Source organism: Leopardus geoffroyi, chromosome C1, assembly GCF_018350155.1.
Source record: "Leopardus geoffroyi isolate Oge1 chromosome C1, O.geoffroyi_Oge1_pat1.0, whole genome shotgun sequence".
NCBI classification, from domain to species: domain Eukaryota; kingdom Metazoa; phylum Chordata; class Mammalia; order Carnivora; family Felidae; genus Leopardus; species Leopardus geoffroyi.
In genome coordinates, this window is record NC_059328.1 from 203377345 (window position 1) to 203390380 (window position 13036).

At 52.5% G+C, this 13036-nt stretch overlaps 1 protein-coding gene across 9 annotated transcripts in view; it reads right to left on the reverse strand.

The window, feature by feature from the left end:
• Positions 1-1081: 1081 nt before the first annotated feature.
• CFAP65 (cilia and flagella associated protein 65) overlaps positions 1082-13036 on the reverse strand; it is a 35462-nt gene continuing 23507 nt past the window's right edge. For 5 of the 9 annotated variants that reach the window (XM_045481298.1, XM_045481295.1, XM_045481297.1 and 2 more), the window contains 14 exons: positions 10432-10608; positions 10070-10136; positions 9810-9920; positions 7524-7715; positions 7265-7423; positions 6024-6167; positions 5606-5719; positions 5320-5427; positions 3987-4031; positions 3579-3781; positions 3179-3292; positions 2202-2690; positions 1372-1509; positions 1082-1267 (listed from right to left, as the gene is read on the reverse strand). In XM_045481298.1, coding sequence (XP_045337254.1) covers positions 1135-1267; positions 1372-1509; positions 2202-2690; positions 3179-3292; positions 3579-3781; positions 3987-4031; positions 5320-5427; positions 5606-5719; positions 6024-6167; positions 7265-7423; positions 7524-7715; positions 9810-9920; positions 10070-10136; positions 10432-10608 — 2194 coding nt within the window. In that variant the 3' untranslated portion in view covers positions 1082-1134. Of the gene's footprint in view, positions 1268-1371; positions 1510-2201; positions 2691-3178; positions 3293-3578; positions 3782-3986; positions 4032-5319; positions 5428-5605; positions 5720-6023; positions 6168-7264; positions 7424-7523; positions 7716-9809; positions 9921-10069; positions 10137-10431; positions 10609-13036 lie in introns of those variants that run through there. The other 4 variants (XM_045481300.1, XM_045481301.1, XR_006713165.1 and 1 more) reach the window with 4 other exon arrangements.

A 13036-nucleotide genomic window follows, 5' to 3' on the forward strand; every position in this document is an offset into this window, starting at 1 on the left:
CCGCCCTCACCTGCGCGCATCTGCGGCTGACACGTCGCCCGCCGGGGCGGCCACCGCAGGTGTGCACCTGGTCCGCCCCTCCCTTCCTGGCCACCCTTCACCTGGCCGGGCCGTGCTTGGCTTGGTCCCCAGCCCACTCCCCGGAGCTTGTGTGGGATTCTGGGCTCAGCGAGCCCTTATACGGCCTGCTCAGTCCCCGCCCCTAGTCACACACACACACACACACACACACACACACACACACCTGTCCGGGCGCCCGTTTGCTCCAAGCAAATATTGACTCAGAGGAGGCGGAGCGCCCCCACCCCCTCCCCACCCCTGCCAGGGCTCTGGGGCCTGAGCTCTTTGGAGGCCTTGGCCGCGGGGGTGGAGGGGGGGGTGTCGGGGACCTGGGCGCCTCTGGAACAACACCAGATGTCACTTTTCCACCCACCTGCCTCTGGCGGGGGGGGGGGGGGGGGAGGAGCAGAGGATAGAGGCTGCCGGGAGGAGGTTAGGGGGAGTGGGAGGGGAGGTGGGTATCCTGGGGGACGAGGGACACTCCCTAGGCTGGTGATTCAGATTCACGATGGGAATCGCTTAGTAGGGTCTGTGGCCCGCTAGCTGTGACCTCCACCCGTGTCCCAGCGTCTAGCTCAGCCCTCCGCGACGTGCCTTGGTTTCCTTTCCTTCTCAGCTCTTGGCAGAGCCCCAGGAGCCCGGCAGATGCTGAGAAAGGGCTGGCGATGGAAGGACCCAGCCTCGGAGCAGGCGCAACAGGGAAAGGGGAGGGGTGGTCACCTCGCCGCGCGGCCACCTGCTGCTCGGACTAGGCCGGGAGCTCAGTTCCTGTCCACCAGGCAAAGGCCAGCTAGGCCCCGCCCGAAGCGCCCTCCACTGGCCTAACCAGGTCCAGCGCCTGGCAGAGAGCGGCGGGAACTCTCGCCCAGCTGCGCTGTGGAGCGGAGAGGCGCAACTTTCCAGCACCCAAATCTGCAATGAGTCGCTGCAGTCCACCTCAGCCACTCCAACCATCTGTCCCTCCCAGAACGCGCGCGAGAATTCCTCCTAGGTCGGGGAAATAAAGTCAAGGCAGATACGGGGGGAAAAAAAAGGCTATATGCTTTACTGGCGGGGCGGTGGAGATGGGGGTCCTTAAAGCAGCAAGTCCGTGGGGCGGGGCGCTGACATCTGCAGAGTGTTGGTAGGGGGCGGCGCCACCGGGCGGGGCACCTCTGCTTGATGCAGCCCGAGGGGCGGCGCCGCCAGCAAGTCTGGAGTCACAATCCTGGAAGGCAGAAAGCCCCAGTAAGGCGTTGGAGAGAGGCTTCGGGCCGAGCCAGCCCGCCCCTGCTGTCCCTCGCGCCCTTCGGGCGCAGTCGGCGCCCCCACCTGGAAACGCTGAACGGAGGCAGGGCGATGACGCGCGGCCGGGAGGTGAGCACCACCTCCCCGCGGCTCGCCTCCACCAGGATGTTCTGGATCATGTTCTCCAGCAGCGCCTCCTGCAGGTTGGCGAACGCCGGGAGACTGCGAGTGGCGGGGACACGGGTGTCAGCACCGCCCTCTACAGCGCTCGCGTTCTCCGCTTCCTCTGTGCTGTATACTGTGTGCCCTGTGCTCTACGTGGATTCTCATTTAACTTCCTGCCCTTCCAACACTATAAGGCATCCTTGTCCCAATTTTACAGACCCCCAAATTGGGGCTTAAAAGGGACCAAGTTGCCAAACGTTACACTGGCTGGTGCCAGTGGTGAAATCCGAACCCAGGCAACTGTAGGCCCCATCTCATCTCAGGGCCAGGCTTGGGAAAAGGCATCCAGCGGTGGGAGGGTCCCGAAGGGACCAGGTGGGGCCTAAGGAATCCCAACAAAGACAGAAAGCTGCCCCCAGAGCAGCCCCAGGGGAAGGACCTACCAGAAGAGGTGGTGCTTCTCTCTGGCCTCTAGAAACCCATTTAAGAGACTTCAGAGACTAGAACTACCCCCTGGAGATGATGTGCTAGTGAATGTTAATAGCCGGGTCTTGGAGGGAAAAAGTAAATCTCAGATCGCCATTCTGTAAATACCCCCTGAAGGCCTTCAGCTCAGAGAGATGGGAGTGCACGCTGAGCTGGGAAGAGCCTTGCATGCAGATAGAGGCTGGCCCCAGCACACCACTGCCTCCCAGGATCCTTCTGTGCACAGCTGCCCTCCAAACCCTCGCCTGGCTCTGGTTGCTCACCGGCTGATTGCCTCCTTCTCATCCTGCTCTTGCTCCTCCTTCACTATGACCTTCAGCTGCTGCTGCCACCGCCATTTCAGGGATTCCTGGGACATGCGCTGCCGTGTGGGCTCAATCGCCATCCAGGGCAACTTCTCTTCCTTCTCCAGCTCCTCTGCCTCCAGCTCCTTCTTGCTTGTCTCCTTCACCTCTTCCAGCTCCTCTTGTTCCTCTTCTTCCTCCTCCAGCTCCTCCTCCTCCTCTTTGCTCTTCTCCTCCTCTTCTTCCATTTCTTTCTTCCCCAGGCTCAGTTCGTCCTCCTCCTGCTCCTTGCCTTTGTCTTCCTCCCAGCTGCTGGAGGATGGAGACAGGACTGGCGCTAAGTGTAGGCTGTTGTTCTGGGCCATGAACTTGGCTGACTGCTCACTCCAGAACTGGCAGAAGTAAGGTATCTTCTCCACCAGGTTTTGGTCCACGGCCTCATGGAAGATCTTGTCTTCTAGCAGACCCCTGCATGGCAGGGAGAAAGAGAAGGTCCTTGCTGAGAGGCCTTGCAGCCCCCTGTGGGTCTCTGACTTCCGTGTTCCCCAAGGGGCAGTGCCTGCCTATTTTGTCTACAAATGGGTGCTAAGCAGGGAAGGAGACCTCTTAGTTGCCCCCTCTATCCCTTCTTTGGAGGAAGGCACCTCTGGGCCCCGTGGGTTCTTAGAGGCAGAGTCAGGAGGAGGGACAGGAGTCCTGGGTAAACAGTGAACTGGCTTGGACCTTATCTACCAGCCATGGACAGGACAAAACTTAGGATCCAGCCCTGAGGATTCCTCTAGCCAGCTCCATTAGAGCTGCCCTATCCTGGGGCCACCAGTGGAAGGGCCTTGTAAGGAAGTTCTATTTTTCAAGAAAGGAAGGGACTTCAGGGCCCATGGGGGGAACCCAGAGTTGGCTGAATGAGTGCAGAGAGATGAGGGGGGTGATGAAGGTCCCGGGGCGGAGGTTGTCACCTGATGATGGCGGTGAGACAGTCAACCAGGAGTTGCTTCTCCTGCTTGGAGACAGGGGCCCACTTGTCAGGGGATTCTTCCTCAGAAGCCGCCAACTCCTTCCTGGGCAGCTCCCTGGAACAGGCCGTGACATTCTGAGTGGTCTGGGCAAGCCACCATGCTGGGGGTGGGGTCATGAGCAATGGTGGTGGTGATGCAGTCATGAGAACATAGATGAACTTGGGGCAGGCCCTGGCTTTGGCCCAAATATAGTGCTACTGCATTTGGGGAACCAAGCCCAAACCTGAGTCGGCACAGGATCTGAAGAGGCTCCAAGTTGGCAAGGGAAAGAAGGTGGTGGGGCAGGAAGCCTAGTGAGGTTCCCCAGGGGGCAGAGACCCCTCCCTTCCTGAGAGTTCACCGGTGTAAGAAGTGGCGGGGAAAGTCGGAGAAGAAGTTGGCCAGGAAGTAGTCGGTGGCGTGTGCACGGGCAGTGAGGCCCAAGCACAGTATGCCTGGCGAGGGCAGCTGGGGACACAGCCAGGATGGCTCCTCCTTTGAGATCTTAAGGTTCCAGCTGGCAGGCCGGTTGAGAGGCTGCTGATTCTTGATGGGGGGCAGCGTCTTTGAAAAGGGGGAGATGTGGATGACAGGGGTTTGGGGACTCCATTCCCATCACCGATGGGTCCCTAGCTCCCAACCAGGCCTTTAGGGCCAAATAGGGGTGTGACCACTTCCTTCCAGGAAGCTGGGCCAGCAGTTGGAGGTATCTCTGGAAGCAAACAAGGATCTTTCAATTTATCCCAAGGAGATGGGGTTAGGACCTCACCTTGTACTTCCTCACAGGTTCACAGGCTGTACAATATGCCCTTCTCTGTGGAAGCAAAGAGACCTGTGCTTAGGATATAAGACGCCTAGAGGGACTCCCCTCTTCCTACCCTTCCTGCTGACCCACGGAGGGCCTAAAGCCAATGCCAGGATCTGCCGCCCTCTTGATCCCACCCAACTCCCAGTCACACCCTTTTCCAGGACCTTCCCTAAGGAAGGTCTGCCTGCAGACAAGGAAAACCAGATAACCCAACTGAAGGAAAGAGACAGAACATGCCACCAAACATGTGCAGGCTGTCCCAAGGGAGCGTGTCCTTGTGCCTTAGAGCTTTGTGGTTTGGTGTGGTAAGAAAATACCCTCCCTCATTAAGACGTAATTCAGAAATCCCTTCTCCCATACCCTTAAGACATGATTTGCGTTCACAGTTGGGCCACAGTTTCAAAGGGGAGCAGTGCTTCCCTGGGGGTTCAGTGTGGTAAGGACAGAGGTGATCAAGGTGCACAAATACTAGCACAGGGGGGCTGTGAAACCAGAGGAAGAACTAAGATGGATGTTTAGTCTCATGCTTATTATCAGTCTCTTCCTATAAATACTAATAGCCATGTTTAGCACATGCTTACCTGGTGCCCGGCACTGTTGGAGGCACTTTTCTTGTATGACCTCATTTAATCCTTACAACAATGCTGCAAAGCAGGTACTATTTTTCTTGCATCCAAAAATATTTTTTAAACTTTTATTTTTAACCTTCTTAATATGGAAATTTTCGAATGTACAGGAAAGTGGAGAGAATGTACAAAGAGTCCTCCATTATCCACCACCCAGCTTCAAAAATCAGTAGCTCATGGCCAATCTTGTCTCATCTGGGCCCCACCTCTGGGCTATCTTGAAGCCAATCCCAGATGTCATATTATCCCCATTTTACAGTTGAGAGAACTAAGATAATTAAATAGCTTGACCAAGATGCCAGAGCTAGAAATCATCAAAGCCAAGCATCAAAACTCAGCAAATTGTCTCCAGAGTCTACACCTGAACCCACTATACCACACTGTCTTCCAGCAGAGGGTGACCTCTGTCTTGTTTCCCCTGGGTCCCAGAATTTAGCAGACACCCATTAAATACTGGGGCTACATGAGGCAGGGAAGGGTCAGCCAGGTTTTTGTACCCAGAAGAGAGTCTCCTGGGGAGATGATATGTTTCGTCTAATGAAAGAAAGCTAATCTAGGGCAGACTGGCCAGTTTTGCATGTAAGACTACCTCAGATCACTACCTCTGACCCCTCTGGTAAGGCGGTCAGAAGATCTGTGGTGTTCAAGGCCCACTCTGGCCTCCTCACCTTTACTTTCTTATCTGTGATGGTGAATTCCACTTTCTGCCGCACCTCCTCACTCTTCCACTCTTGTAGCTCCTTATGGTACTGATTCAGGAGCTCCTGCTGGTGCACCTGTAGCCCAGGATGAGGACAGTGAAGGCCAAGGTCTGGAGGGTCTATGTGCTTTGGGCCCCCCTCATCCAGGGGCTGGCCCCTGCCTCTCTCTGGAAGTCTGGGGATCTCATAGCTCACCCCACACCCGAGGACTGGGAGCTCTGCCATCCCAGCTTCTCTCTGGTGCTGGTCCTACCTTGCACACTAGGTCCATGCTGTAGAAGCTGGCATGCACTGAGGTCTGCAGGGTCACCACAAATGGGATTGTCTCTTCAGGAGCCACCTTCCCTCTCATGGGACTCACAGACACCTGTTTGTTTGGGGAAGGGAGGTCTCTGGAGATTTTCAGGGATGGGATGGGGTGGGTAGGATGAGGTGGGGTGGAGCAGGTTGGACGGAGATGGTGGGACAGGATGAGATGGGATGGGATGGGGTGGGATGGAATAGGATGGGATGGGATGGGATGTGATGGTGGGGTGGCCTGGGGTGGGATGGTGAGGGGAAGTTGGGTGGGATGGGGTAAGATGAAACAAGATGGGATAGGATGAGGTAGAATAGGGAGGGTCTGGAGCCCTGCTAGAGGCTCTGATTCTGTGGAAACAGGGGACTCTCACCTCCCCAAAGTCTAGAGGCTTCAGCTGCCACTCAAAGACAATGGTCTCATTCTTAGAGATGTTGTTGAGGAACAGAAGGCGGCGGCACTTGCTCTGCACAGGAATGTTTCCCAGAGAGATATGAGACCGGGACAGGAAGACATTCTGTTGGTGGAGACAACACAACAGCCACCTTGAGAGGTGAAGGAATAATAACCATAGCAACCACTACCAGTTAGTGAGTGCTTTCAACAGGCCAGGTACCATGGTAGGCAGTTCACATGCATCTGATCCTCACCATGGTCCTGTGATATAGGTATTATTATTGTACCCATTTTACTGATGTCCTGCTAAGGTTTAGAAAACATAAATAATTTTTCCAAAGATCTCTTACAGGCACAGCTGGGAGAAACCAAGTCTCACTCTAAAGCTTATGATTTTGACCATTAAAATAGGCTTGGAAGGGCTGAGAAAGGATGGCTGTAAATTAATTGGGGGATCAGCTGTTGGCTTCTTCACTGGGAACAAAACAGGGTGTCTGGAAAAACTGGGGCCACACGGAAGGGGCACTTTCTCTCTGTCTAGAGCCTGAGTGCCTCCAGGGCTAGGACTTTGCCTGGCTCTTCTTTGTGTCCTCAGGGCCTTCATAGTGCTTCTCATGCAGTTAGAGTCCAAAGAGTGGAAGGGTGAACAGGAAGATGTATGGGTGGATAATGACTGGGTGGCTGCATGGAAGTATGGATGGTTACATGGATGGGTAAATGGGCATGTGGGTCAATGGAAGGAGATGGATGGACGGGTGGATGAATGAATGGGTCAGACCTCCCAACAGTGAGATGTGTTTGAACTAAAGATGGTGTTACTGACCCTAGATGTCTTATAGCAAAATCCATCTAGGTCGAGGGGAAGAACTGTTCTGTATGAAGATAACACTTTGCAGCCCTAAAATGGGAGAGCTTCCTTCAACCCCTTCCAGAATCCCCATCCCCGTGTCCAGAGAAGAGGGCAGGATGCAGCGCCCTGCAGCAGGTGGAGTGGCTTGAGCAGGAACTCCTGTGGGCACTAGGTGGCAGGGTAAGCCTCTCTTTGAACCAGTGCTGCCTCCTAAATCTGGAGGAAGGCTGGTTCCAGGCTTCACCTCTGCAACTCTCCCTCTCACCTCCATCGCATTTCCTTCCTAGCTTCCCTATCCCTCCACTGGCCATCCCAGGGCCCTCAGGCTCCTCCTAGGCCTCAGACCTTCCTACCTCCCTTCCCCCTACCTGTCCGGGAACCATCAGCCTAGAATGTATGGAGTCGTTGTCCCAAGAGGAGATGTTGTGGAAGGGGGCTGTGTCCCCCATGACATGGGGGTCATAGCCCACTCCCTGGAAGCGGATGATGGCTGAGTTCCATCCTAGGATATGTATGGGCACATCCACCTGGGAAGTTAGGAGGGTGGGGAAGGGACTGGTCAGAGCAAGGCTTGCTGAGGAGGCCAACTCCAACATCCACCCTCAATTAGCCCAGGCTGCTGCTCACTGTGTAGGTCTTGGCCTCAATCGGTGAGAAGATCCACAAGACCTGAGCCGTTGAGCCTGGCTGGATCTCCCCTTGGGGGTTGAGACAGCTGAAGATAGGGTGATCAAAATTCTTTTCCTGAACCTGTGACAGGATGTTGGTCTGGATCTCATATGTCACAGGCACTGAGCCACCATTATACAGCTCATAAATCTGTAAGGGGAGGGGCAGGAAGAGTGACGTCTCCACACATCAGCTCAGGGCTGCAATGCAGACAGACTGGGATTCTGTGTCCGCTATAGGAGGGCAGGTTGATCTCCATGATGTCACCCTTACAACCCCAGAACCCCCTAACTACCTTGGGTTTCCCTTGTGGCTTGATCACCCAAGAAGTATGTAACTGTATTTTCAGACTGTGACACTTTAGGATACTCTGTAATCCTTTTTATCCCTTCTAAATTTACCTTTGTCAAGGCATAAGGGGACACTAATGCTTGTGTCTCTAGTGTTAAAATTTATAGAATTGGCCACGCATGCACCCTTCACTCTTTAGCATTTTCTAGGCTCTCTTTCTAACCACCTAACACTTTCCATGTCCACCATTAGAGGCAGTCCTGCTTAAAGGCAGATAAGGGAGTGTAAGGAAGGTATAAGGTTCCTCAAGGCTAACTCCAAAGTGTGGGAATCACAGAATGTCCTGGAAGAAACCAGACATCTTCTGGTCCAATCCTTCATTTTAAGAAAATGGAAGCCAGAGAGAATAAACAGTTCATTTGGATCTAGGTCTTGCCCCCTCATCTTTATCAGCACCTGCTCCTGAATATGCTGATTTTATTTTTCTTGCTTGGGTCACCCTCTGAGCTCCAGACCTGGTATCCAACCTCTTCCAGACAAGCCCCCTCCCCCCCATTGTCTCATAGGCATCTACAATTTGGTAAAAAACCAAAGTCTTCACTACAAAGCCTATTTCTATATGCAGTGTATCTCCTTTCAGTAAATGCTCAAACTAGGAATTCAATACATCCCAATCCCTCCCTTTCTCCTACTTTCCAAGTCTGGCCCCAGCAAGTCCCAAAGATTCTGCCTCCATAATGTAAATTAAATCTGTTCATTTCTATCTCCGCTGCCCTCTTGCAGGTCGAGACCACCATCTGTCACCATCTCATGAATGACAGAGGAAGTTTGGCCATGGTTGTGGAGATTGGCTGAAGGCACAATTGGGTCTCCTGGCTCCGGATCTGGGGACATTCTCCATCATCTATGTTGAAGGCCATGGGGGAGTGGTCTAGTCTCTCTGGAAAGCTCTCCAGGGGGCACAAGAGTCTTTGCCTCCCAGGAAGCCAGTAGAGTAGAGGGTGGTATAGGAAATCAAACAGAGCTTGGGGCTCGGGGTGCCCCCCCCCTTAGGTCCAGAAAGCCCATTCCTCTGACTCTAGGATGGATGACCAGAGGCCTCTGCTCAGAAATACAAGGACTTCTAAAAGGTTAGAAATTTCTCAGCTGTGGCATGTTTGAGAAAACACTATGTCCTGCTCTGGGAGATTTCCAATGTACATTTTCAGAGCAAAGGAACTCAATTCCTTCCAATTAATACAGGAAATTCTATAGCTTTGCAAGGATTCACATTTGTTTTTCACACTCCAGAAAGAGGTCCTTCAAGGAGAGGGAGCCAAGATGGCGGAACAGCATGGAAGTTTTTTGTGTGTCTCGCGTCCATGAAATACAGTCAGACAAACACTAAACCATCCTGCACACCTAGAAAACTGATTTGAGGATTAACAGAAAGAGGTCCTTCTTGGGAGCAGTGATTTTCAAACTGGGGCTGAGACCTATTAGTGAGCAGGTCAGGAAACTAATTTAGCAGGTCATTTCCGGTGTGTGAGAAATGGAATGCAATAAAATAAAAACGGAAGACATCAGAACACTTTGCATGTAGTAGGGTACATATGGATTTGTGATACTATGTTTCAGTTGGTATGTGATGTATGTACTTACTGGGTTATTATCCAAAACACGTTAATGTGATTCATGGTCAAAGAAGTTTGAAAAATCCTCTGCTAGAGGAGAGAACCCTCTGTTTTTGCAGGGGAACGAGGTCTGGCAAAGGGCGTAGCACTAGGCACCAGGAAGCAGAAACGTCTCGATTTGGCTCTCTCCCAATTGCCCAATCTCAGGGTTCAAACTTGTAGCCCCACCTGGTAGAGTGAGGAGTTCTGGAAGGTAGGGTCTTTGTCACCTCTATACATGCTGATGTATAGAGGTCAATGCTTAGGCTTCTTGGTAACCAGGACAATGTAGACTACTGACCTGCCTTGGGGGCAGTGTGTCGTCGATGGGGACAGGGATGAACTGGTGGCTAGTGGAGGTGAAGTGCACGTATTTTTGCTCCAGCTTCACTGTCACACCTATGAAATTTAGCTGGAAATAGAACGCCCATGAGTAGCATCCTTCCCTGGGAGGAAGTGAAGCACCCAACAGAGAGATCTGGACCCTAGCTCCCCAGGGGGGAGCACGGTTCCCTGCTCCTCTCTCCGATGTCCAGGGTAAGAGGAGCTCTGGGGTCTCACCAGGATCTCACGGCCATAGGACACCTTGAAGAGCACTGGGAGGCGATCAGTGCCGATGAACAGGTGGCTGGAAGGGAGAAGACAAATCTGGGATGAGTTATTGAGCCCTGGTACAAGTGGAAGAGCAAAGTACCTGTGACTTTGAGGCAGCCAGCCCCTGGGAACATGTGGAAACCCCTGAGTTGTGATGGGGCAAGAAGAAAATCAAACCTCCCCACCAGGTGGGTGGGCAGGGTCCTCCCAGGGTAGCAGCCACTTAGGGTACCTTGGAATCACAGAGTGCAAGGCCAAGCTCTTCCAGGAACCAAGGGAAAGGGGGATCTCCAGGACAAGAAGTGTAAGGACTGGCATGGGAGGAGCACCTGTATTTGAACTCCACCATCTGCTCTTGCCCAGGACCTAGGCTCCCAGCCTTGGGGCTGATGGAGAATATGCAGTTGTCCTGTACACGCATTTGGTGCAGCTCAGTGCAGTCAAACTCTGCTTGCTCTGCCCACAGCTCCAGGTCAATCTGCTGGTCACTTGGGAAGAGGAACGCCCTGAGAGAGGGGTACAGAGCAGGACTGAAGCCTCTTAGAACAGAGAGGTGGGACCTCTGAGCTCCAGATGGGATGGATGGAGGTCTCCCCCACTCCCTCCCTCAATTTGGTAAGCCATCCCGTGCACAGCTGAGCAAACGTGGCTATGGTTGATTCTCATTTCATAATAGCCCCCAAACTTGGGAACAGCAGCAGATCCCTGGTGACACAAAGTGTCAGATCAGGGCTTCCATTGTGGGTGACAAGGATCCAGGGGGAGTGCTTGTGTAGGTAACTTTGAGTTAGCCACTAACCCTGGAAGGGTTGGTGTGACACAGCTCTTAGGAAGGGCCATTTGAAGCACCTAAAAATGCTGGCAGGACCAACCAGAGGCCCCTAAGAGGTAGGGTGTCCAGGATGGCATGGGCACAGGGGCAGAGAACCAATGGCCCAGCAGAGCTGGCTCTCTTGAATCTGGAGCAGTTCTGGGCATAGAATTGATGCCTCCCAAAATGCCTCACATTGTGGGAAAGTAGATATTGCACTCTCACTAGCTGACAAAACAAGTGGCAAATGGGTCCCCAGGTTACAATCTGAAAAGACGGACCCCTTCACTCACAAAGGCATGGCACAGAACTGGGCTCAACCTGGGCCATGACAGGGAGGGCACGGACAGGGAGCAGCCAGATGGGGAAATGCTCAACAAAGAGTGGAGGAAATGCAAATCAAGACTTCCTTGAATCAACCTGAAATATTTTCACATCAGAAACATGATAAACAGTTCCACTCGGGGCATCTGGGTGGCTCAGTTGGTTAAGCATCCAACTCTTGGCTTCAGCTCAGGTCATGATCTCGTGGTTTGGTGAATTTGAGCTCACCCTTGGGCTCCAGGCTGAGGTTGTTCAGCACGAAGCCTTCTTGGGATTCTCTCTCTCCACCCCTCTCTCTCTGCCCCTTCCCTGCTCGTTCTGTCTCTCTCAAAATAAATGAATAAAACTAAAAAACCAAACAAATACACACAAAAACAAACAAACAAAAAACCAGTTCCACTCAATGCTGTGTAAGTTTAGAAAGAACAGACACCTTCAAACATTGGGAGGGAAGGAACTGCTACCACTTTTGTTGTAGGGATTTTGACAGGGCCGACTAGAATTGTAGCAGCTCATGCCCTTTGACTCAGAAATTCCCTCCTGGGAAACTAACCTGTAGGAATAAATGCATGCTTGTGCACGCGTGTGCACGCATACACAGATGTTTATTACAACTTTCTTTGTAGTGGCAAAAAAAAAAAAAAAAAAAAGCACTGGGAACAACTAATGTCATCCAGTGTGAGATTAGCTTAATAACTTAAGGGCCATTCATATTGGGGAATATTATGCAATATGTTAAAAAGAATGAGTTAGAGTTGTATGCATCGATCTGTATTGAGCTGAACAGAATGTTACTGGCATCATGTTGAGTGAAAATGTTATTGGTGTAATGCTGAGCAGAAATCATTATGTATAGTATTGTGCCATTACTGTGAAAAAAAGGCAAGAGAAATATAATAACTCCTGGAGTGTGTTTGTGTGTACGTTGTCCAAGCGCTGAGTGTGAAAGCCCACTCCACACCCCTCATCACCCCAGCACAGTGGACGTGGAATGGGACCTGGGGAGTTTCTCACTTTTCTTCCATCGCCTTTGTGATTTTTGACAGGTGAATAAACTGCTTTTGTCATTTCATTAGTGGGGGGGATACTGATCAGCTGCAAAACTGGAGATCTTGCTACTTTGGGGTTATCTCGATAGTTCTGACACTTCCGTTTCCCTTGCTGCCTGCACCCAGCCCCCATCCCAATAATCCCACCCCCCTTTACCTGCCAGTCTTCTAGTGTGTGTCTCCCTTCCTGTTGCCCCACCTCAAGCTGCTAGTCCGTTTCTCTCCCTGCACCCTGCACCCCAGACCGGAGTGATAGGTCATGGACGTAGATCATGTCTTTGTCCCCCATCCCCGCTTACATCACCATCAATGCCCTCAGGAAGAAGTTCAAACTCTTAAAAAGATGCCAAGGTCCCGACGCCTTGGCCCTTGCCTGCCTCCCAAGCCACATCCCGGGCCCCTTCCTCCCTATGAATCCTCCAGCCACTCTGAGACCTTTTCTCTTAGCCACGTACGTGCCAGGCCCTCTGTCTGGAAGGTTCTTTGCAGTCTCTCTGCCTCATCTCCCTAGGCTGCAGGTCTAGCTTAGTTATAGCTTTCTTTAGCACACATCACCCTGCATCAAAAAGTTGGCCTGCCCCAGACCCCTATGGCACCCAGAGGGCCAGGCTTGGAATTGTTGGCACCTGGATTCTGAGGGCCAGGTCTGGAGCCTGGACCTAGAAAGCCCCCCGTAAACATTTAGCCAGGACTTAATGAGTGCACAAGAGAACAGAAGATGTTAACCAGCATATCTGGTGTCCCTAAGGC